Raw genomic sequence first — 23,316 nt, forward strand, 5'->3', positions numbered from 1 at the left:
CAAGTTTGCATGCGTGAAATTCCCTCGTGGCTTGCTGACAACAGAAAACTGATCCACAGGATACTGACAGTGCAAGAGGAACGCAATATGCTCATGTTCCGAAGTGATTGTTTTCTTATTTCTCTGTGGGCCATTTACAAGGACACACTGTATCATCAAAATGCAGCTTAAGTTAGTTTGTTTCACCACACGTTGAATGTATATCGTGTCCGAGAGGCTGGTGCCATCCTGCAGGAAAGACATCCCAATACTGGACCCTGCCTAGCCCATCATCTGTGACCAGCTCTTAATTAATTCCCTCAAGGTACACAGATAGAGGAGAAATAAATACAGAATCAGACTGCAAAAGAGAATTTAATCTTGGGGGAGAAAAAAAGCTGGAAGGAAAGTAGAAGGGCAACAGATTACATGCAAGGAAGGAAGGAGAAAGCAAGGGAGTCATGAGGAATATGAAGTCCAAATTTGTTTTCTCTGTGTCTGTTTTAATCACTCGTGGTTGTATTTAGTGTGCATAGTTGCGTACCTAAGGCAGTGTGCTGAACAAAGGCTCGGTGAGTACTCGGCTGTGCTGCTTTGCTGCCTTACTGCATTTCTGTCTTTGTCTCTCTCTTTTTCTGAGGCTTTTTCTTCCTCTCACATAGTCTCGTTGTCAGGACAAGGATGTCACACCACAGACAGGCACCACAAAGAGGGCCTGAAAAAAACACTCTCTCTGCTCTCAGCCGGCAGAGGTAGTAATCGATGGGACGTTAAACAAAAACAGAGGAAGAAAAGCACACTTTCTGCCAAGCTTTGGAAAACAGAAGCCACTTTCATGGTGGAAAAAAGTACTTCTCAATTGGCTCAGCTCTTCTGTTGCACACAGATGTGATTTTTCACCATTGGAGAATAGTGATAGCTAGAAACAGATGATGGGCATTTACGTCTATACATGAGTGTGTCGTCGTTACAAAGGTTCTATACTGTTTTTATCTGTGAGGGAAAATGGAGTGTGTATTGTTTCAAACGTGGTGGTGTAATTAGTGCTCCCAGTTTCCATAGATTTCCGCTATGTTGCCACAAAACCGTCTCGACACACAGCAGGTGTTTGTGTCCAAACAACAGGCATTTCTCATCAAGTGACAACCACAGTCACTGAGCAGTGCTTATCTCGAGAACGCTACACTATGAATATTGAATTTGCACTATATTTGCATATGCAGGGACACATTTACTCCGTGGCTAGCGTTAACTGGCGACACCGTGGCTTCAGTGGTTAGCGCTCTCATTTCACAGCAAGAGTTTCTGTGTGGAGCCTGGATGTTGGAGTGCTGCTGCCCTGTGGTCAGGATGGGTCAACAGTATTGGACGAATTTCCCACTGAGGGTTAATAAAGTATAACTTAATAGGCCACTTTCACAGCAGACATTTTGCCATGTCGTAGGAGAAAAGGCACAGGTGTAATTAATTACTATTAGTGGCTGCCTGTTGAATCAGTTACAAAGGCATGGCTATTGTACATGCTGGCTCACTGCCGTGGCATACTGGGACACTTCAGTGAAATGGAGGCACTGCTGGGTGCCCTTATACATTGGTGAAGGTTCATACCATATAACCGCAATGTCCACGGTCTGATGCTGACTGGGGACTTTTTCTGCATGCCATGCCCCCCTTTCCTTCTACATGTTTTCTTGCTCTCAGTTAAAGGCAAAAATCCCCCCCCCCACCCCCCCCAAAAAAAAGCTTAGTTCACCCAAGTTATAAAAAAACATATTTCTCACTTTGGTTTTATTTGCTCAGTTTTGGAAATAATCTGATATTTCTGCCTCTACCCCAAATCTTGGTACATGAAAAAGAGACAATTTTGGCTTGAAACGTTATACTTTTTTAGTATAATAAAAGAAAAAAAAATTAAAGTGAGCATCTTGTGTTGCAAATCCTTTTGGAAGCAGAATTCACAGTTACAGTCTTGAACTCAGCACCTGGACAAGAAAGATGTGCGTATGTTTTGCACACTAATTGCCTTCACCAACATACAATTTAAATCAATACAACTGTTTGTGGAGCTCACAGCAATGAAATATAACTACCTATTTATAGGAACTATTTCTTCAGTAGAAAATAGCTCCAAAGAAAATGGTTGACAGTGACACCTGGGGATTTTGACTAGTCATGGTAAGAAAAGCACAGGTGTACATTTACTTTTGATGACTATAAGACCACAGGGAAAAACACGAACAATGACTTTGTTCTGTTCAAGTGTCCCAGTAAGTCACAACAGCCGGATGAGCAAACATGAACAACACCAGCACAAGTCAAACATTTTTATTTTGCAGTGAACCGAGCTGAGGGATTGGACAGGGTTGCGCAGTCATCCATGTTTTTTAACTTTGAAATCAGTCTTAATGTACCCAGAGTTCGTAGCAAATTAGTCCTACTGATAAGAGTTAGGAATGAGACAGCATTGTGCAACAAATACAGTGAATCACTCAGGGAAGAGGGGGTGGCGCCGGATCAGCAAACGTTCTTGCTGCTGTTTACACAGGTTAGATGCAGCGCTGGACAGTGGGGTGCATGGTTTCCATGATCTAAATTAGGTTGGAAAAACGATACAAAATGGTTGTTGTGTTCGAAAGTCCAATCTGACGCTCTTCACTATATGAGATTTGTTCTAAGTAATGGAGCATTCTTCTTCTATAGGAATTAACTACGGGTGGGAATCACCAGAGAATCCACGATACGATATTATCACGACACTTAAGTGACGATTCAATATTATTGCAATTTTAAATATGTTGCGATATGCTAAGTATGCTAAAAAATTGATACTTGGTACTGTGTAGTGATACGATATTGCCACACAAAAATATCGTGATAGGCTGTATCATGTTTTTGCTCCCACCCCTAGAATTAACTAATGGTCAAGTTTTACTTTCACCGCCCTTGGCGCTCTGCCGCTCTGAGAGTGTGGTGCTCTGAACAACCAAACGCTATATATATTTTACATCTCTGCCACTGAATGAACAGTCCAGTTTGCACCAGCGTGCGCTCGGAGTGACTGTTGACAAATGCACCACATGTGTTTGTATGTGTGTGTGAGTGTGAGAGAAGGAGAGATAGAGAGAGAGAGAGAGAGAGAGAGAGAGAGAGAGAGAGAGAGAGAGAGAGTTGAATATTGATATCGTGGCGGGCCGCAATATTTAAATGAACCAACAATAATTAACAATGACAGTAATAAACAATAATTGAATGAACACGTGGGAAACCCTGGGATGACGCTATAGACAAGTTTGAAATATCCTTGTGAAACTAACTTCTGGGTTCTGAATCTAAAGCCGTAAATGGAATTCAGCCATCATTCATTTTATTACTAAAACCTGTCGTTTCTTAATGTGACACGTCTAAATGCCTTCCATAAAAAAGGTCTATACAGCGCTGTCCTATCTCCTTCAGGGTGCTGCACCTGCCTCTATCACTCTGTGTGACATGTGTCTCAGATGGGAAGACTTAAACACATTTATAATGATTCTGTATTAATTGATTACATCTCTGGAATTTCCTTAGAAAACGTCGGCGGCATTCTTGATGGAGGCCAAGGTCAGAGCTACAGTAGCTGTCACGATGATGAGTGGTTCTTACTGAGATAGAACGTCTGCCCACCAAACAGGGGGGGATTGACAGTTAATCACAAGCACATTACACCTCTGGGATGGGCGCAACTGCAGCCTCCTGCCTTTGGCTCCAGCCTGCCTGTCATTATGATGACTCTGCGGCCTATCAGTGTCGGCCTCAGATTTATCTATCTAGACTGTGGCCTCGTCTTGGGCTGAGCTTGGCACCTGTCCATCCATCAGCCTCTAAAGTCCTCCTGTGACGCAGTGGACACAATCTCTCCTTCTGTACAGCTGCATGCCGCCACATGGCAATGCCATTGTTCACAACGTTCATTCAGCGAATACAACTAAATAAATGCTACACGGTGTTTGCGGACGTGGCGGTGTGCTCCTACAATACAAATCTGCAGGGCCAGAGAGACGCTTTGTCATTGTTGGAGCACTGTAACTGTGTTTACATCCACCAGGGAAAAAGCTGGCAGAGTTTATTGGGACTTAAGTGTTTTGGGAGGGATAGAGTGGGTGGACAACTTTGCTGATGGCACTGGTGAAGGCTCTTTTAAACAAGCCGGGTAATTACTAAAAATCATGCTGAAGGCCATTTAAGCTGCATCTGTTGACACCACTGTGACATGAATTTCAAGATTAGATGTATACGTGTGTGCGCCAACTGTGTGTTTGTGTGGAGAGGAAACGAGCAGATTGTGTATAGGGTTGTTTTGCTTGAATGGCTTATTATGCTGATTTATCACTGTTGAGTCTAATATCCTGGGATATAGTGTGCCTAGAGCTATACAATTAAATCATGATGTTGACTTCGAGTCGAGCTTTAGAAACTACAAATATCTTTCAACTACATGTAGTATGACAATTATGTTTTCCTGAGGAAGTGCTTTGAAAAAGACTTTCAAGCATGCCAGCATTTGCAAACTGCCATTCATTTCCTTTCGTGACTATCTCATTAGCTTCGTGTCAAGACGGATGACCAAACCATGGCGTGCGTTATTATGCGGCTGCGCCCTGCATCCCTGGGCGCCTCTCGGTTTACCACAGGGGCATGTCGCCATGCTGACTTGTTAATGGGATCAGTCATTGATAACAAGGAGCTAATGAAAATCTAATCAGAAAAGCCTGTCGCTGGATTGTCTTCTCCTTCTCTGAATGTTGCAGACACAAAGCTGCTCTGCCTCTCCTCTGTGTCCAGTGAGGACAACTTCTATCTCAGGTCTCATTAGCCGGTATGATTTGCAGTGTCATCCTCCAGAAATTTAATATTCATTTATTTATTTATTCACTCATTCATTTGCTCTACCTATTGTAGTCCCTCAGGGGCTAGAAATTACCCCAGACTGTATCAGAAAAAGACGGGAAAACTCTTGGAACAGGTTGCCTCGCCATTGCAGCAATGTTAAATTTAGCTTTTCTGTTAGAAGGGGCGTACAGGAAATGAATTAATGGAGCTCCATTAATTCATTCTATTTTATCTTCTCCCTCCTGGGGTGCTGAGAGACAGGACAAAGAGTAGGTCAAGGCTTAGGCCACGGTAATGTTGTAATCATCCCAGCAGAGAAGGTCAGATGGATCTGTACATGGAGCGTTAAACCCATACACATTCAACAGTTCAGGAAATATAGACAGTTCAGATTTGCATATAGCTGCACTGTCATGATTGGGGACAATGTGCTTTCTCTCTGTCCATGGCAGTATTGCTCAGGGGAACCACTAACTGGGATGAAGCCCTCAAGGCCTGGATGCTGCAGTGAGACTAAACAGGCAGGCCTTACAGAGGAATGTGTTAATACCCTGTAGGCGTTAAATGTAGGGCAGCGCTGGAAAGCAATATGTGCATTGTCTGGAGCGAAAACGAGAGAGTAGCACCTGAGTTGCATTTGAACATATGCTCAGCACTTAATCTAACATGCATATAATTAGATATTATGTAAATGTTAATTCATGAACGTGTCCTCAATTTTTATACAATTTTATACAACATCAAGTAGTTACAGAACTCGTTAAGTACAAACTGTGCATGGATGCAACTTTAGGCTGCAGTATCTGTTATGTCTGAGAGGCCTCACTGATATTTCACTCAACTAATGGAGAAAATACCCTATCGATGATGATGGATGGTGATATAAAAAGACCTATGAACTCATAGCGAAGCGCAGCACTTATCAATATTGTATTTGCTATTATGGAAGCTCTGGGCTAATTGTGCTTTAGGGAGAAAGCATGTCTTTCAGAGCCATGTGATGTGTTCTCAGAGGGTGATGACCGGCTGATAAAGTGCTGCTGAGTGCTAAAGGGCGAGGTTTATGGATTTCTGCAACACCCTGGAGCCACAGCTCAGCAGGATGACAACAAGGTCCCAGCCTTTTTCTCCACATGTTCAGAGTGTGTTTTTTCTCAGCTTCCCTTGCCTCCAGTATGTTCCAGAAGCAGGCAGAGAACCAGTCTGGCAAATCACAGCCGTCCATCAGCTGTACCCTTATAGTGGCATAGCGCAGATGCAAATATAAAAGGTATCTGCAGGTTATTGCTGTCCTGCAAAACACAGAGCAATAAACAGGGACATTTAAATGCTCTCGTTACAGTCTTTCCATATCTGAATTACAAACATTTCCCTTTTGATTATCCTGCAGGTAATTTATGATGCCAGTCTCAATCAGCTAAATACAGTTTATGGCTGGCCCTGAGGGCTCTATGACATGTTCATTCTGCAGAACAGCAGTATGGGCTTGCCCTTTGACCAGACTGCTAATGGTGATGCACGGCCCATTGGCGAGCAACTTTTTTTTTTTTTTTTTAAAGACCGAATGGAGACAAAATTAATCAGGGCCTCTTGGTTATCTAGTTTGTCTGTCTGCGATAGAGGTTATAGCCTGACCACAAGGTTGATTACATCCCTGACCAACCTTTAGAGCCCCAGGGGTGATCTTATCCTCGTTGTTCTGTGTGCGCACACACACAGTCATAGAGCACACTGTGCAACAAAAGGTAGCAAGCTCCTGCAAACTCAGCAAGGACATGGAAAACAAGTGTGAGCTCTCCAGGAAACTTTCTGCATTAAACTATGTAGGATGTGTGTACCCAAGTCGTGTTTTATTTCTTGAGATTATGAGATGTGCTTGATTTATATTACAGGTAGGGATGCACAACCAATTCTGATAACCGATAATTACCTGCCTCTCATGGCCGATAACCGATACGATAACCAGTGATTCCACAATTTAAAAAGAAGTGTATAACCTGTAGTTTATGTAGACCTGAGGGTTCCATACCTGCCAACATTAGGCTGTGAAAAAAACGGAGGTTTTCTGGGGTATTGTCAAATGCCCCGTGCCCATATGACACTACACTACACTACAGATGAACATACAAGGATGTGAAAGGCGCCGTCTTACCGCCCCACGATAGCCTGGCCTATACCAATTAGAACAGTGATGCACTTTTTGTTTAACTCACACATTAACACTCAACTCAGACAAAAAAGTGGCTGTGTCTCACACACACACAGAGCCAGAGAGAGAGACAAGCTCCACCTGGGTTGCCAGGTAACGATACAAATAATCACTAACTGTAGCATCACATTGCTAGTGGTAATTAATAATTTAAACAACAGAGTCAAGCTTTGTAAAAGCTTGGTGTTGGATGTGAGCCGCTGCTGCTAATTAGCTCGTGCTAACACTCTTGAGATAGTCCTGCCTAACCTGTGTTACAACTGCAGGAAGTTTGTCGATCTGGTGGGGTGTCAGACAGTATGAAAGACGTGCACATCACAACATGTTTTGCCCTCCAGACAGCGTGCTGCAGTTGTTGTTGTTCTTCTGTGTGTTTGAAGGTACATGTACCGCCACCCACTGTGTCAGGGTGTGTAGATGCTGCCCTGTTACGTCAATGAAAGCAGTCTGGCTTCATATTATCAGCGCTATTTGTTGGCTTTAATTTTAATTATCGGAATAACACATAATAACAAAAATGTCCCATTATCAGCTGATAGTTTATCGGCTGAAATATATCGTGCATCCCTTATTACAGATGGCCCATTGTTTGCTGCTGCAGAACCTGCCATCACGTCTTTGACTGAACAGCAAAGATGCAGCTCCAGTTTATCAGTGTCTAAGTGCTCAGTTATGAGGAGGGCCTTGTGAATATTAACAATCCAAAATGCATTAAAAGACAGTTCTGCGATTATGCTATTCATTTGCATTTCTGGCAGTTAAAGCTGAACTAATCTCTTTTAATGAGTTACTAATTTCAGTCATATGGTCAAGATCTGGGCAAGTATGTGAAGGATTTTCTATTGGTGCTTTTTTGGACTGCAGCAGACACCACCTCTCACTGTGTGGCTGTGGTTCAGATGCACAGCTGGTGTGACAGAGTCGCCTGTGCCGGCACAGGAAATGCTTTTGCTAATCCTGAGTGATTCTTGTGTTGATTTGACTTGAAAAGAAGTAGTTCCACTATTTCTTGCTTATGCTTTGTCCTTATTAGGACTTTCATATGGTTTAGTCTGCGGCACGGTTGGTCAGCCATGCACCATGCGGAGCCGAGAGCGTGCAGGACTACAGTGGGTGATTTTACTGATTAACACATTTTCAAGCATCGAGGAGGATCTAATCAGTGAATTTGGAAGGTCAGTTTTCTCCAAGTGCTCTTTGAAAGTTTCCACTTCCACTCAGAATTATGACTTCCTAAGGAGAGCTCTTGGGCCTGAAATATCAGAAATACTTTCTGTTCCAGCAACATAATGATGTGGAGGGAACGCATGGCTGTTGTGAAATGAGTTTTTAAAGCATATTAAACCGAGGTGGTAATTCATGATCAGTACCTTCACCTCCTGGTCACCAGGATGACCCCTGAATTCAACATTTTGTTTATTCATAAGGTTATCCAGCTCTATTAGAGATATGCTTTTTATGTGTGCAGCAATTTGTGTGTAAGGTGAAGAAGAGCAACAACTGTTGAATCACATTAACTATGTAATGCCCTAAAAATTCCCACAGCAAAATGACAAAAGCAGTGTCCATGTACCCTGTACACTTCTCTCTTCTAATAATGCAATGCTAATAACAATAACACAAATCTGAATTAATCCTCATTTTAGAGTAATATACTGAGTGTCTGTTACTGTGTACAGTGTAGGGCATCAATAAGAGAATGGAGGAGTTGTTTTTGATACAGCCCAAGATTACGTATGTGTGTGTGTGTGTGTTATGGAAGTTGTTTGATGACAAAAAAAATAGACTAGGGCAAAGAAAAAGTGTACATCTTCCTCCCTCCTTCTCTTTTCTCATGTCCACTCATCCGCCTCTCTCTTGGGCAAATCTGGCAGTTGATCCTGAACTGCCTGGAGGACAATTCAAAAGGTCAATGCAAGCAGACTGTTGAGAAAATGCACCTTTCCTCTACCCCCTCCCCCTTCTCTCCTTGGAAAGAAGACAACAACAACACTTGCTGACGTGGCCTCATCTCTCTCAAACGCTGGAAGGCACAGGCCACTTCGACAATAGCACCACTTGTATTTCATTTATTTTCTGCTCGAACATCAGTCCTTAGCTGGCCCCTGTACTCTCTCTCCCGAACTCTCCATTTCTGCCCTGTGCGCAGCAGGCTGTCCCCAGAGGCGTGGGTAATGGTCTACTGGCCCTCTACTCGAGGCAATAAAGACCTGCAGAGAAACCAGTCACAGCTCTTGCTTAGAATGATAAGACAAAGTTAACAGCAGAAATTGAGGATGGGTTGTTAAGAGTGTAGACAAAGGAAAAGCACTGGTAAAAGGTTAAGAGTGCCCTGTGGCGCTGTGCAGCCTGATTCAATACTTTTCTTTCTGTCACTTTTCGGTCTGTTTTTTTTTTGCATTTTACATCAGGGCTTTGGAGAACAGCAAAGTCAAGAAATGAGGACACGGAGTGCAGATGTCTCAAAATGCTTTAAAGTCCAGGCAGCGTAGACGGTGCGCGGATGACAAATGATAAGTTGATGAAGTGAATATCGTTCCATTATTAACATTTAGAAATAAATGACAGAGAAGACGTCATTTGAAATTGATTTCTGGTCAATGAGAAATACCACAGCCACAGGGGTGGATAGTTTTGAAGAACAGAAAATGTCAATACGTATTGTACGCTGCTTTGAATATTTTAAAGTTGCAGGAGAGAGAAGCTGCTTGATGGATGACGGCGATGATAATGAAAAATGATATGAATGGGAGCGAACGAGTATGACAGAGGTGGAGCTGTGAATGATAGAATGAGTGGGGGGTGAAAATGAGATTAGGTTCTGCACTTGAGGTGGTGTGTCAGCCTTGGGAATGGAAAACCTGTCAGTCCTTCATGCCTTGATGCAAAGCTGGTAGTCTGCTCTATTGATCCAGTTGCAATGGAGAGGGCTCTTATGCAGCCAATACTGATGTTCTCACTTGTCTAACATTATTATGAGTGTGTGTGTGACGTGTAATCTGTTAAAGTAAATGTCACATTTTAATTCTGAAAATTAGAACATGCCATTTATATTTGATTTAAGTGAACTTTAACATCACGGAATTGACCGTTCACTAAACCCCTCCCCAGAACAGTGGTTGTTCAATCATAGCTTAGCAACCGTAACCAGGCACGACAGATCTGTCAAGTTTTGGATTTCTCCACATGTTGTGCTAGGGGTTGTAACAACTCCTTTCAGAACCAAAAACACTTCAGCTGAAGTGTCTCATGTGTTTAACGTTAGCTCAATTAACCAGCTAGCTATAGCTAAGAAAATCTGTCAGTGAAATGTTTAGAGAAAACTGTTGTGCTGCTTTTCTTTTCGAGTATAAGGTCAGCTTCAGATTCTCAGTAGGAACGCTGTCATTGTGTGTCATTGTGATAAGTCGATTAAGTCTGTGTGATGTCTTATTATTGCTCTGTCCCTGTGTGAGATCTTCCATTAGGAGGGGAAGTTGTCCATCCTCTCAACGGGTTTCCTTTTATCAAAGCTTCCATCTAGCCTATGTTGTTTTTTTTTAACATAACTCCAGGCTTGAATTATCCATAAGGTCAAAAAATAAAAACCCACCAAAGAATAACTTGATTAGTCATTTCTTTGTACAGTGATGGGCAGTAAACACATTAACGCCTGGTGTTGGGGACAAGGTGTTTACGTCCGTGATTGCGGCGTCTTCCACTGAGAGCTCTTATTGCTCTGTGAACAATTTCACTACATGATGAGGCAATTTTACATTTGTGAGCCGTTTTCCTCAGAGGGAGACCAAACATCAGGGGAATGACAACGCTAATGTGCTTTTCAGGCCAATGGCCAGAGCTCCACTTTATTTATTTATTTATTTATTTACTTATTTATTTGTACTGAAGGTTATTGCAGACAGCGGCAAATAAACAGACAGTTTGGGGACATCAGACCCTCAGAGATTGAGTCTGAAATCCCACATGACCTTCTCAGAATAGAGCGCAAGGCAGAATGAAGGCGCCTGGTGAAAAGACGAGCATCAAGGCCGGTGTGCTGCGAGCTGACCAGTAATGATACAGCAAGTGGCGTCAAGGACGCATCTTAAAGCCTAACACAGCCATTGATCCCATTAAATTCAGACCTCTGCTCCCTCTAGTTTTTGTTGTGTATTTGAGATTACTTTGACTCTGCGTCTGCATTCGTAACCTCACATAATGTATCAATGCTGCACAACCCATATCCCACCCTCTGTTTATCGCCCTCCTTTCCCTTTCTGGTCTGTTGTGGCTTGTCACAGATAGTGTCACCTACAGCCTGTGACCAGGTTGTAGTCCAGCAGAGCTCCTTTATGAATTATGATGTGCTGGATCCGTCCTAATCTTGTTATGGATGTTCTTTTGCCCTTGGGAGGGGCATCAATGGAAAGATGGAACTTTATCAGATTTCATGGTGCTATGGAGTATAATTCATGAAAGGTGCTGTTTGTGTGTGGGGGGCACGCATGGCACCGCTAAACACTACAATTTGATCTGATTAGTTTTAATTCATTTTCCGGCATTTATCTTTTTAATGAAAATGTAAACACGAAAAGCCATTTTCATGAAAAGCACAAATAGTGGAGTAAAACAATGAAAATACCACGCGATAGAGGAAAGAAATATGACAAATAAATCAAAATAAAAGCAAGGTACACGCTAACAAATGTGATCTGTGCATTTAAAAGGTAACCTAATAAAACCAGTAAAGCCATCAGATAAAGGTGATTTTGGTTATACCCTGAGATGTATGTAGTTTAAAACCTTAGGGCCTGTGATTGAAAAGGCCACTCTTGGTAATCAGAACTCTATCTTCAGCTGCCCTCAGACTCTTGTGAGATTGACATATCTATAATGTACCTGGGAGTCTGACCATGTAGAGTGTTAAAAGTTATCGGTCAAATCTTAAAATCAATTCTAAAACTTACAGGCAGAATAGAGTAAAGAGTGGAGAGATGTGTTCTTGCCCTCTACATTTTGAATAAGCTAAAGGTGCCACATTTACTTTGCCTTAGTATGTGTACTGTTGTCTAGCTAAGATGAGATGAAAGCATGGATGACTTCATGTAAATCTGTGTGCATTTAAAGCAGCTTTATTTTGGCTATGGTTCACAGCCGGAGGAATCAAGACTATACTTTAGTCACTTGAGCTTCAAGACAAAGGAATTAGACATGAGAGGAAAATGATGAGCCTATATTTTACGTTGAATAATAAATAGCCAAGTTGTGGTACAAGAAGACTAGTCTCTGATTTTTCTAATATGCAAATGGACAGAAAATTGCAGTGGCTCGAACAATGACCCTGGGGGAACACAACAGTGGAAACCCTGGCACACTTTTGCTAGCACAGTAGTGATCCAAGTTTAGAGACTAGTCCTAAGTACCAAACTATTCATCTGTACTGGCAACAAAAATACAGAGAGTGGTCATCCACATCATAGGTGGAGATTAAATCAAGCAGAAAAGTCCAGAACCAGCAGCAAACACGCTTTGGTGACTTGATGATAGCAGTTTGGTTGAGAGGAATTTTTCAAATGTGTGCCATGCAGAAATATTGGCTTCTCTTTGTAGACAGAATCGTCAGCGAAAGTGAAAACCAATCACAGATTCACTCTCATTTTGGAACAAGCTTTGTTGGTTGGTGTTTCAGCTTGCTATATTTGCGTTGTTTCGGAGCCGTGTGTGCAATTTTCGTAGCTTCCTCCTGGATGTATCGCATACGATCTGGCACCTGGTTGCTACCTTTTTATAAAGTTCCAACCATGTGGTAAGGTGGTTACAATGGGCCCCAGTACGTGCTATTATGACGGGCCCTAGGACACGGTATCATGCACACATTGTCTCGTCACATGATCAGAGACTTGACACTTGAAAACATCACCATACATATTACCCAACAATCATTATTGCGTATCTCTATATCACAAAAATTACCTAAGAAATGATGAAATTATTAATTTAACTATTTTAATTGTTAAGTTATGGTTATAGAATAAGCATATTATTTTGTTATAGATGCTACTGACTATTTAAAAAAAAGAAAAAATTAACATGACGGAGATAGGTTTGCCTTTCTCCACCCAGCACATTGTTGGAGGGCCCACTCTCTCTCTATTGGCCCCCACACTGTCTGCACTGTCCATATTTACGCCCCTGGTCCCAACCTTACCTGCACGCTGTACCTAGGAACTTCCTGAACACAGCGAGAAAATACAGGCCGAGGGCAGAGTCCCTGCAGATAAATGCCCCACCACACACCTTAAGTGTCATAAGTTTAGGATCGTAAGTGATGATTTAGAGGGATAACTTTTGTATGAGTCAGTACATTACTTTTAGAAAAAACCTGCATAGTGTACCTTTGAATACACAGGAAAACATTTCCTCCCCACATACCTTTATGCCTTAGAAGGTATAAAATAAACTTTTGCTTGCTCCATGGTCACATACATGTCAGATTCTTTAAGTCAGATGATTTTGAAAAAGAACAAGGTCAGCAGGTTTATTATAACAAAGTGTTTTTCTAAATATGCCTTGGAAGCAAGGTAATAATAAAAAAAATGTAATTAGCAATATCTCGAAGTTGAGTTGAATGTCTGTGGCCTTCAGTAACAGCAAAGTATTGCTGTTATTGACGAAGTATTGCAGTTTTTAAATGAACCCACATGGACCTGTTACACAAGAGGGTAATTAAACATTATATGCCACTGAACCGACAGCCGAAACGACTTCAGGTAGAAGAACAAAGAGACTGTCAGAACTCTCCTGCAAGACAAACTTATGAAGGCGTAAGTGTAGATGACATACTGAAGGCTGGAGTCAAAGTGTACAATCATGGACTTAATGATAACAAAGGCTGACGACATTCAGTTGAGGAATACTTTTTTAGATAAATTCAAGGGTTTGCAAGTGGCAGAACGGCAATACTTTGTGTGGGCAAGGCAGCAACAATTACTCTGACCTCCTCTTTACTTTAAGGTAATAAGTTCCTGATCTTCCCAGCTTCTTCTGAAGATGTTATTCAGAGTGTTTCCATCTCAAGGTAGAGATAAATTGACTGATGTAAGGTTAATATTAACTACACAAGTAGAATCCAGTTTCTTAACTGTGAGAATCTGCTGTTTTTTACCTGTTCTGTATCACTGAAATGACAAAAATTCAAGTCCTGTTTGTTTTGGACTGGTTGGACAAAACAATATTAAGATGTAACCTTGGACTCTAGACGTGTTGACAATTTTTGTCGTTTGATGAATTGTACATAAAGCCAATTAATCAAAGTAGCTGCTGCCCTTTATAGAGCATTTAAAAAGTAACTGGAGAAAAATCTAAAGAAAAATGTTCTTTTTCTACATGATATATATATATGTGTTAAAACCAATAATGCCAGGACATTTTCACCATTTAAATTCTGTAACTAAAAATGTAGGAAAATATTAGTAAATCATCTTCCCAATAATTTGTTTGTCTTGTATTTATTAGATGCTAACATTTTCTTAAGAAGCACATCGTTGGCTCCGGAGGCAAGACTTAACCACATTACATAAACTAAAACGATGCATAATGTCCATACTGAATGGGCTGGCACGGATTATCTCGCAGCATATCAGGACTACTGCACAGAATGTGTACAGGACCCCATTTAATTTGCCAAAATGTTTAATTCATGGACATTTTCATTTTCATACATCATATGCACTCACACACAGCACCTTATTAATTATATGACTTCACCTATCTTCGATTTGAATCTCAAAAGAGGTTAGAGGGCAGCAGAATGACTGCTTCATGTGTCTCCACGTGACATTATAGTAAATTGCAAAGTCAACAGAAAGGTGTTAATGATGTCTATATATAAAACAAGGGGCACACAGCCCGGATATAACCAGCAGTAAGGACAGTACGGCTACAGCACTTCAGCCCTTTGCTATTATTTTATGAGTCCCTTGTGGGCCTTGAGGGTGCGGGAGAGGAGACGGATTCTGAAAGATCTAATTAAGCAAAGCGAAATGAGAGTGCCGAGATCCTCAGCCTGGGACAAGACACAAATCAGGGGCTGTTGACAAGTGGCTGCAGGGCAATGGGGCTTTGCAGTAAAGGCCGCTACTCTAGCCTCCAGATAATGACCATCCCTACTTCCCTGTGCTCCTCAGTTTAACTTTCTTTATAGCTCGGGGTTAAGGGTTGTGAATCTCAATCTCATTATGTAAAACATCCGCCTGTGAAAATAGGCGTTCTGTCTTATTTGCACTTAAAGAGGTAATTAGTGTTTTCTCAGTAGCTGGGTGGTGCTGGTGAAGAAGCAGATGACTCCATCAGGTGTCTTGTTTTGCACTTAGTCAATGGGGAGTAAGATAAAGACTATTTTTTCTTCTGTGCCTGAAGAGCAAATAAAAGTTTCTACTTATAACTCGTAGTACTTATGTCTACATAGTGAGTCGTTGGAAAGGAGCGAGAACACTGAGGAGTGTGTGTCACGGATGTTTCTCAATTTAGAGGTGAACGCTGTGTGAAGATGTAAAGAATTCTCTGTCTGGCAATTCAGCATTCACATGCTATTCCATCTGAGTGGAGAATAAATGTCTTCAGGACACCTGGCGCCAAGGCTGTGACTGTCTGGTCTCTCGGGCTCATTTCTGACTGAGAACAGAAAGACCTTGGAGTACAAAGACAACAGGCTTGATTATGTGAGTACACAGGAAGGTCTCCCAACATTGTTGTGCTAATCACGTTAGCGGGCACAGACTCAAGGCGGGACAGATGCTAGGCAAAGGGCAATGGGGTTATGTTATCCTGATTAGAGGAGGCTTTGGGGGGTTTTGTGAATCTCGTTTTCTACCTCCGCGTCACCTTGCAGAGGGAAAACTGCCATCAGTTCTTTCTCCCACTCATCCTGTCTGCTTTTTCTTCCGTCTCTCACTTGTTCTCCGTGCCTCTCCCTACTATTCACTGGTGCCTTCCGATTGTGTCTTTTTATTCTACGGGACACATTTCTTTTCCGGTTATCAACCGCCTACACATTTAACAATGAGTTGCAGGAGAATACTTTTATTTTTCCCTCTCCTGGATTCACCCTGCTTAAAGTGGTTAAAAGCGGATTTGTTCTTTTGTGACATGTTTGCCTTGGTTCATATGAGTCTGCTTAACACAAATCCCTCAGTGGCTCATATACAAACTCCGTCACTTATCTGTAAATCTAGTAACAGTTGAAAAACCTGTGCTGCAGACTCATCCACAATATAAAGACTGGTTTAAGAAATCTAGCCCTATTTCCACATTTTTAGTCATTCTGGCTACATTTTGACATTATGCACATCATCCCAGTTCATTTTATTATATAGAAATAATTTAAATTTCCTGTCATTCAAGTTTAAGTTATGGCTAAGTTATTCACTCATTTCAGTCAGGAACACTTTAGTCAAAGAAAACTTTATTTCCATTTGCAGTATTATACTTGGCGGTATGGCTCTGTTCTGGGGCCTCTGCATTTCCTCAGGCTATACAGAAAGCTTCCACTCACCTGTGTGGAGAACTTTAGGCAGAGAGAGCACACCTTCCTGCCCTTCCATGCGCCTACATGGAAAGCCTAAGGCAGGGAGAGCAGCAGCAAAGACACCCTTGGGAACAGAACAGAGCAGCATCAAAGAGAAATGACACTGATAAGTCAGACACATCATGAAAAGGAGGAGCTGGGGTGGAGGCAGGTTGCAGGTAGTAGACAAGCCAAAGTGGTTTCCCTGAATGAGATTTGCCAATTGGTTGCATGGAAAGGAATCATGTGCTCTATCAGCTGACGTCCCTCATCTCTATATGATATTAGGAGCGTATCTATGATTCAGAGATTGTCTGGAGGTGGCTCAGCTGGCGGCTAGCAGCTAACTTGCTAACAGCGCAAACTGTGCTAACAACAGCAACTTTGCCGAAAGAGCTAATGGTGCTAACCGGGGAGGAACCAGAGGGTGGGTGCTTTACTTCCATGATGACGCTTTCCCAATATCAGCGGTAACCACCGTATGAGCTCAGTGCAGAGCGGTGGTGATCAGCGAGCCAGTGGAATAAACACATAGGGACAAACATGCATACACAGCCGGACCGTCTACCACAACAAAGATCAGAGAAGCTCAGAACCCCCATTACTCCACTATATTTTTAAGAAGCTAATAGTTGTTTGCGGCTATTTTAATGTTCTGAATTTCAGATAGAGCTTGTTTAACTTCACTTAATTAATCATCTTATAATGAGTATCTCCTGTCCCTTTTTGATATGTAAATTTTACTGCATTATACACAATGCTTGCTTGTAATTAAGGCCCGGCTCTCCTTCAGTGGTTCTCATTTTTAAAGAAAACAACACAATGAACAAATACCATGATTGTCTTTTGATATAAAGTCCATGAATAAAAAAACCTTGACTAAAAAGTTATCACTGCCTGTGGAAAGATGGGCATTGCAGACAGTTCAAGTGTCTGTTTGTCTGCTTTCAGTTTCCAATTTAAAATGATTCAACACCGCAGGCATTTCAGCGGCTTGTTAACTTTTTAAAATGCAGGCTTTACTGCCACAACTTGTGGGTGACGCCTGTTTCTGATGCGTGTATGACAGCTTGTGTAGAGGGAACAGAATGATTTAAAATAAACCAAATATTACAGATTGTTTAGGCCTGTAAATAGCTGATACCTCCCAGTTAAAATATACATAGATTGGCTTCATAATCAATCATCCTGAACACGAGTTGTTCTCTGAAGCCTCTGACAGGAAAATGGCAGCATGTACGAAAATGTTGACAGATGGCAGAAGTGAAAAACTGTGGCGATGACCCATAAAGTTGGAATACTATAAATAACTGATGCATTTCTTCTTCCTCCTTCCAGGATCCTACATGTTGGTGAACTCCTCCCAGCATGCCGTGGGTCATCGTGCTCAGCTGTCGCTGCAGACGCTGAGTGAAAATGACACGCACTGTGTCCAGTTCAGCTATTTCTTGTACAGTCGTGATGGCCACAGTCCAGGGGCCCTACGGGCGTATGTGCGAGTCAACGGAGGTCCACTCGGCAGTCCGGTGTGGAACACGTCGGGGTCTCATGCCAAGCAGTGGCACCAGGTTGAGCTGGCTGTCAGCACCTTCTGGCCTAATGAATACCAGGTACAGACTATTTCCCTCTTGGCTCGAGATTCATTACTCTTACATGTAATGATGTGACAAATGTCTCTTTGATTTCATGATGTGTTAATGAAATCAGATGCTCCTCTGACACTGAGGAGTTGAGCAGTCGAGAGGTTTCATTTTAGTGATTAAGATCTGCAGACCCATGGACCCACATCTTGTTCAGCTGAAAAATGGTACACAGTAAGGCTCGGTTGATCACCACTCATTTTAGCCTCGAGGTGAATCTGGTGTTAATTACTTGCATTTGCAATTTAATTAGCATTGATTCCCTTGCGAATGTAGCCAACGTTTGAGCTCGAGGGCCCTAACTAGGTCTCTTGTGGGCATGCCTGGTGGAGATTTCACCCACTGAGGCCCATGTACTGTGTATACAGCCAACAATTTGCATAGCATGCTATTGCCTTCTTATAGTAGATGGACATTGACTGGCATCGAGTGTTGGTGCCTGATGTGCTGTGGTCTGTAGATGGCACAGTCAGGTGAGCACAAGGGATATCCATCTATTAATCCAATTTCTTTTTTCTGCAAACTCTGCGGAGCTGTCAAAAAGCAATTAAGTTGACTAGTGTGCATTTTATCAAGAACTGTCAATCCCCCTCAACTTAATTAAATTCTATTCGGCTCTGCAAGATCTGACCTTCACTATGTAAAAGATAGTCCTTTGTACAAACAGAGAGCTAGATGTAGGCTGACACTGTTATACCAACATCACATGATTAGAAAATAAGGTATCAGACACATAGTATACAGACAGTAACACTCATACACAAACATCTTAGAGAAAGTTTGCTGTGTTCCACGCTGAAGGACAAATACAGTCTTGCAAGCTTTATTCTCATTAGAGAGAAATATTTATATGATTAATAGGTAACTATTACTATTCTGAATACTAATATTTAAACATCTCGGCTCTTTGACCAAGAGAAAATGGAGATTATTTTATTTGATTCAGAAAGATACAGTGCCCCATAAGTCTTAGCCACACTGTCAAAGCCTTGTGGGATTTGTTGTTCCCACGGCTCATGCCAAACATGAGGCTAGAAGATTGGAGAAAAAGTAAGCTTGGCTCTGTGTACTGTAGGTAAAAAAAAAACTTCCAGCACATTTAAAACACACTAATTAACACATTAACAACAAGTTGTGTTTTCTTTTTCAGAGGGTTATATGCTTGACTATGTCTTGGTTGGTTGCAGTGACTTACTGAAGTCTAGTCATCACTGTGAGGATACCAGGCAGGCATTTCTGTACAAATGAAACAATGAAACAAAATAGGTCATTCAACATAATGATTAGTGAGCTTTAGAGGTACTGGTAGGTCCGTCTTTTTTTAACCTTTGGACATAGCTAGGTTAGCTGTTTTCCCCTGTTTCCAGTCCTCATGCTAAGCTAAGCTAAGCTAAGCTTCTGGCTCCTGCTTCATATCTAGCATACAGATATAAGAGTGGTTCCATCTTCTTGTCAAAGTTTTTTTTTTTTCCGTAATGTTGACTTGACACCAGAAATTTAAACTTTGAGACAATAATAGTATAAAAAAAAAACCTATAATCAATATGTCTTTCGATACTGTAGCAAAAAGAAGAGAAAATCTTAGGCAGACAAAATAATAATAATATTTTTTTTCTTTTTTGTGCCTCCACGCCAGCGATAACCTGGAGACATGTTTTGGGGTTGTCCGTCCGTCCGTCTGTCTGATTCTTGTGAATGCAATATCTCAAGACATATTGAGGGATATTTTTCAAATATGGAACAGGGTGAACTGATTTGATTTTGGTGTTTAGTGGTCAAAGGTCAAGATCACTGTGACCTTGCATCTGTCTCATTCTTGTGAACCCGATATCTCAAGAACACCATGGGGGATTTTCTTCAAATTTGGCACAAATATCCACTTTGAGTCCAGGATGAACTGATCAGAATTTGGTGGGCGAAGGTCAAAGGTCACTGTGACCTCGTCTGTCTCATTCTTGTTTATGCGATATCTCATGCCTTGAGAGAATTTCAAAGGTCAAGGTCACTGTGACCTTACAGAACACATTTTTGGCCATAACTCAGGAATTACTTTCACACACATGTCTAACAGGATGAGGTGATGACATTTTATATCCAAATGGTCAAAGGTCAGCTTTAATGTGACATAATAATGTTCTGCAAAAACACTTTTCTGGCCATTACTCAACAGAAGGCGAGACATTTGATTAGATGCAGAATTGGTGACACTAATCTCAGGTGCCCACCTTGAAACTGTGCTCACTGTATAGATCCTCTGTGCTCCCGGTGGGAAGATATACATGGGGCAACCATGTTTTTGACACTTGACAGGTTTGTGGAGGCATAAAACTGTGGGGTAGTAATTCTAGTTTTATTAACAACCTGCATGAAGTACTGTTACAGACAAAAGTCACTGAGCACACGGATTTGTTTCTGGAGAGAATTCTGTCACAGTCACAGGTTGAGGACCAGTTGTTTTTCTTCTGTGTAGTTTCATCTGTGCAGCCTTGGGTTGCAAATCTGATTGTAGATCTGTACCTTCCATACCATCAAATGTATATCTAATTGAGATTGTATCGTTTCAAACGCATGATAATTAATCCTCAATTCCCAGAGATGTTAAAATTATTTATTATTTAAATGCTCACAAAATAATCCTCTTTCTGTCTTGTTAAAATTTAACTTTTTCTTTTGGTCATTGATATTTATTTTAAATGAGAATATAAACAGTAAGACAAAGAGATTCTCAGCTTTTTAGAAATACTTTTGAAATAAACCATCTATGCAGAAAACCCATTAAATTAAAGATGTGTGGAGCCGTGTGGAGACGGTGGAGCTGAGGCTACAGACTTTGGCCCTTTATAAACAGTATTTTCAGGTGTCATCTCAGTAGCTACAAATCAGTATACAAGAGGACTGCAAACTCTACTAATCAGTGCTGCTACCAGTTACACCTTCTCCTGAGCTTTGCTCCTCATAAACAGGCTAGCAAGGACCCCTGCCAGTAAAACTGTTCATTAGCTCAATTGTGCAACAAATAATGAGGTCCTCACTGTCGGATTCTTTTCTTTTCATGGCATTTTCAGTGTGAATCATTACTTTTACAATACCCTTATTAAATGTATGAAATTGCTGCTGTTGCTCTTATTATGAATGTTTAACAAAGAGTGAGCTGAAAATGTTCGAGTGTTTTTGCTAAGGAGAGCTCCCCTGCTGATGGATGCGGTGAGAGCGGAGCTGTGATCTCTCTGTTATAAAACAGACTCCCTAACCACTATTCTGCTCTATCACCACATCAGGACAGATACGCCATAAATACAATAATAACATGTTTTACCCTACCTCTTTTTTTCTGTCCAGTATTGAATTTGCCCATGTAGTTAGCGGTTCCGTTCTCCTCATCCTTCCTTCCTCTTCCCCCAGTAGAGTTGTGTACTTTCTTGTCTTACAGTCCTGTAAGCATCCCAGAAAATAGTGATGGCTCATAGGTGAGTCAGAATTGTGCTGCGGTCTCCGATGAGAGGCTCCAGTTAAGAGAAGGAGGTTTATAATAGGCTCATGAGGAGGAGTAGATGACTCTGAAGACAGGACAAACTGTACAGGCAAAGGAAATGGGCCTAACACTTAAATTAGTATTGACAGTATAGCCTTTTTATAGAACAGCTTAAACGGCTAATGACCTTGCTTTTATCTCATGTGTGGGAAAACACAGTGTTCAAATGTGTTGGATTAAAATTGTTAATATTGGGGATTTGGTCATCAGGTTTTGGCACTATTAGAGAAAATGTATCTTCTCTTCTTTTGCTTTCTCTCTCATTTCACATTTTGCTTTAACTCAGCTGCAGCTTGCTTCTCAGCACAAAGAGAGCAAAACAAACTGCCCCCTCAAAGTCACATATACCACAGCTTACATCGCTAATCTCTCTGCAGTCAAAAAGCTCATCACTGTGGAATGACACAGGGTCTTGCCTCGCAACACGTCACTGCTCTCTTTTACACAGACGAAACAGAAAAGGGTAGATGTGGAGGCTGAATGTTTTCTTTAACAGCATCTTAATGCTAGCTGTCCTCTGTTGTTAACCAGCAGTGCCGTGAAAACAGAACAAAAAAAAAAAAAAAAGGAAAACAATGGGACTTTGTTTCAGCTTCAACAAAGGTCTCTTGAAATTCACCTGACACTTTTCCCTTTAAAGCACGTTAGCTGCTGCTTGTGTGACTTATATACTAAAGGGTTCGGGTTATATCAGCTCCATAGCAAGTCTAATACAATCACTTTGGATTTTAAGTGATAGGCAGGCAGATTTACCCTGTCATTAAACTAGCAAAGCACTCTTTTGAAACAGAGGTGGAGAAAAGGCACGTCTTATCATTGTCTCTGAGTGAAATAAATCCCAGGAGGGCACGCATCATTTTGGAGGCGGTTTTCAAATCCGCAGGTTTTTCCCTCTTATTAGATTTCAGGTCATATTAGAGCTCCCAGTTCCTTGCCTACAGCACAGGGATTCAAAATGTCAGCGTAGCCTTTTGCACTGCACAGATACAGATGTGAGATTACTTTCAAGGATGCTTATTTCACGGTTTAGGGTGTAATGAAATACCTTGTTTACAGCACACACAGTCTGTGTTTATGTCTTGAAAATGTCATTGTGGAATGTAATTAAAAACAGTCAAAGCAATTCTCTGATAATCACCAAAACTAAGAGAATTAATATGCTGAAAACCAAAATCCTCCCCCAGTCTTCTTCTTCTCTGATCAGGTTGCCCTTTATATTAATATCAGCGTTGACAAGCATTACACGCACATCGCTACCTCGTATCACAGTTGTGAAATTGGGATTTGGAGTTCAATGGATTTTGGGGGTGAAAATCCAAGAGAGCAAGATCACCTTGAGATGTCTCGATTGAAGATGTCATGTGGTGTACATTGCCATATTTCTCTCTCTGCCTCTTATTGGTAGAAGTGTTTGCAATACCTAGAGAACCTTGTTATCAAATATTAAAGATGTTATCCAGCCCTCCAAGACTGCCAACTAGAGCAGGGGACATGTCCCCCCCCCCCCCCTCTTTACCATCACTCACTTTCTTCTCTCTCCTTCTAA

At 41.5% G+C, this 23,316-nt stretch overlaps 1 protein-coding gene across 2 annotated transcripts in view; it reads left to right on the forward strand.

Annotated features, from left to right (window-relative positions):
- ptprub (protein tyrosine phosphatase receptor type Ub) overlaps positions 1–23,316 on the forward strand; it is a 215,367-nt gene that overhangs the window by 92,823 nt on the left and 99,228 nt on the right. For both annotated transcript variants that reach the window (XM_049584589.1, XM_049584590.1), the window contains exon 3: positions 17,937–18,208. In XM_049584589.1, coding sequence (XP_049440546.1) covers positions 17,937–18,208 — 272 coding nt within the window. The remainder of the gene's footprint in view (positions 1–17,936; positions 18,209–23,316) is intronic.

The sequence above is a fragment of the Epinephelus fuscoguttatus genome, linkage group LG8 (genome assembly GCF_011397635.1).
Source record: "Epinephelus fuscoguttatus linkage group LG8, E.fuscoguttatus.final_Chr_v1".
Lineage (NCBI taxonomy): Eukaryota > Metazoa > Chordata > Actinopteri > Perciformes > Serranidae > Epinephelus > Epinephelus fuscoguttatus.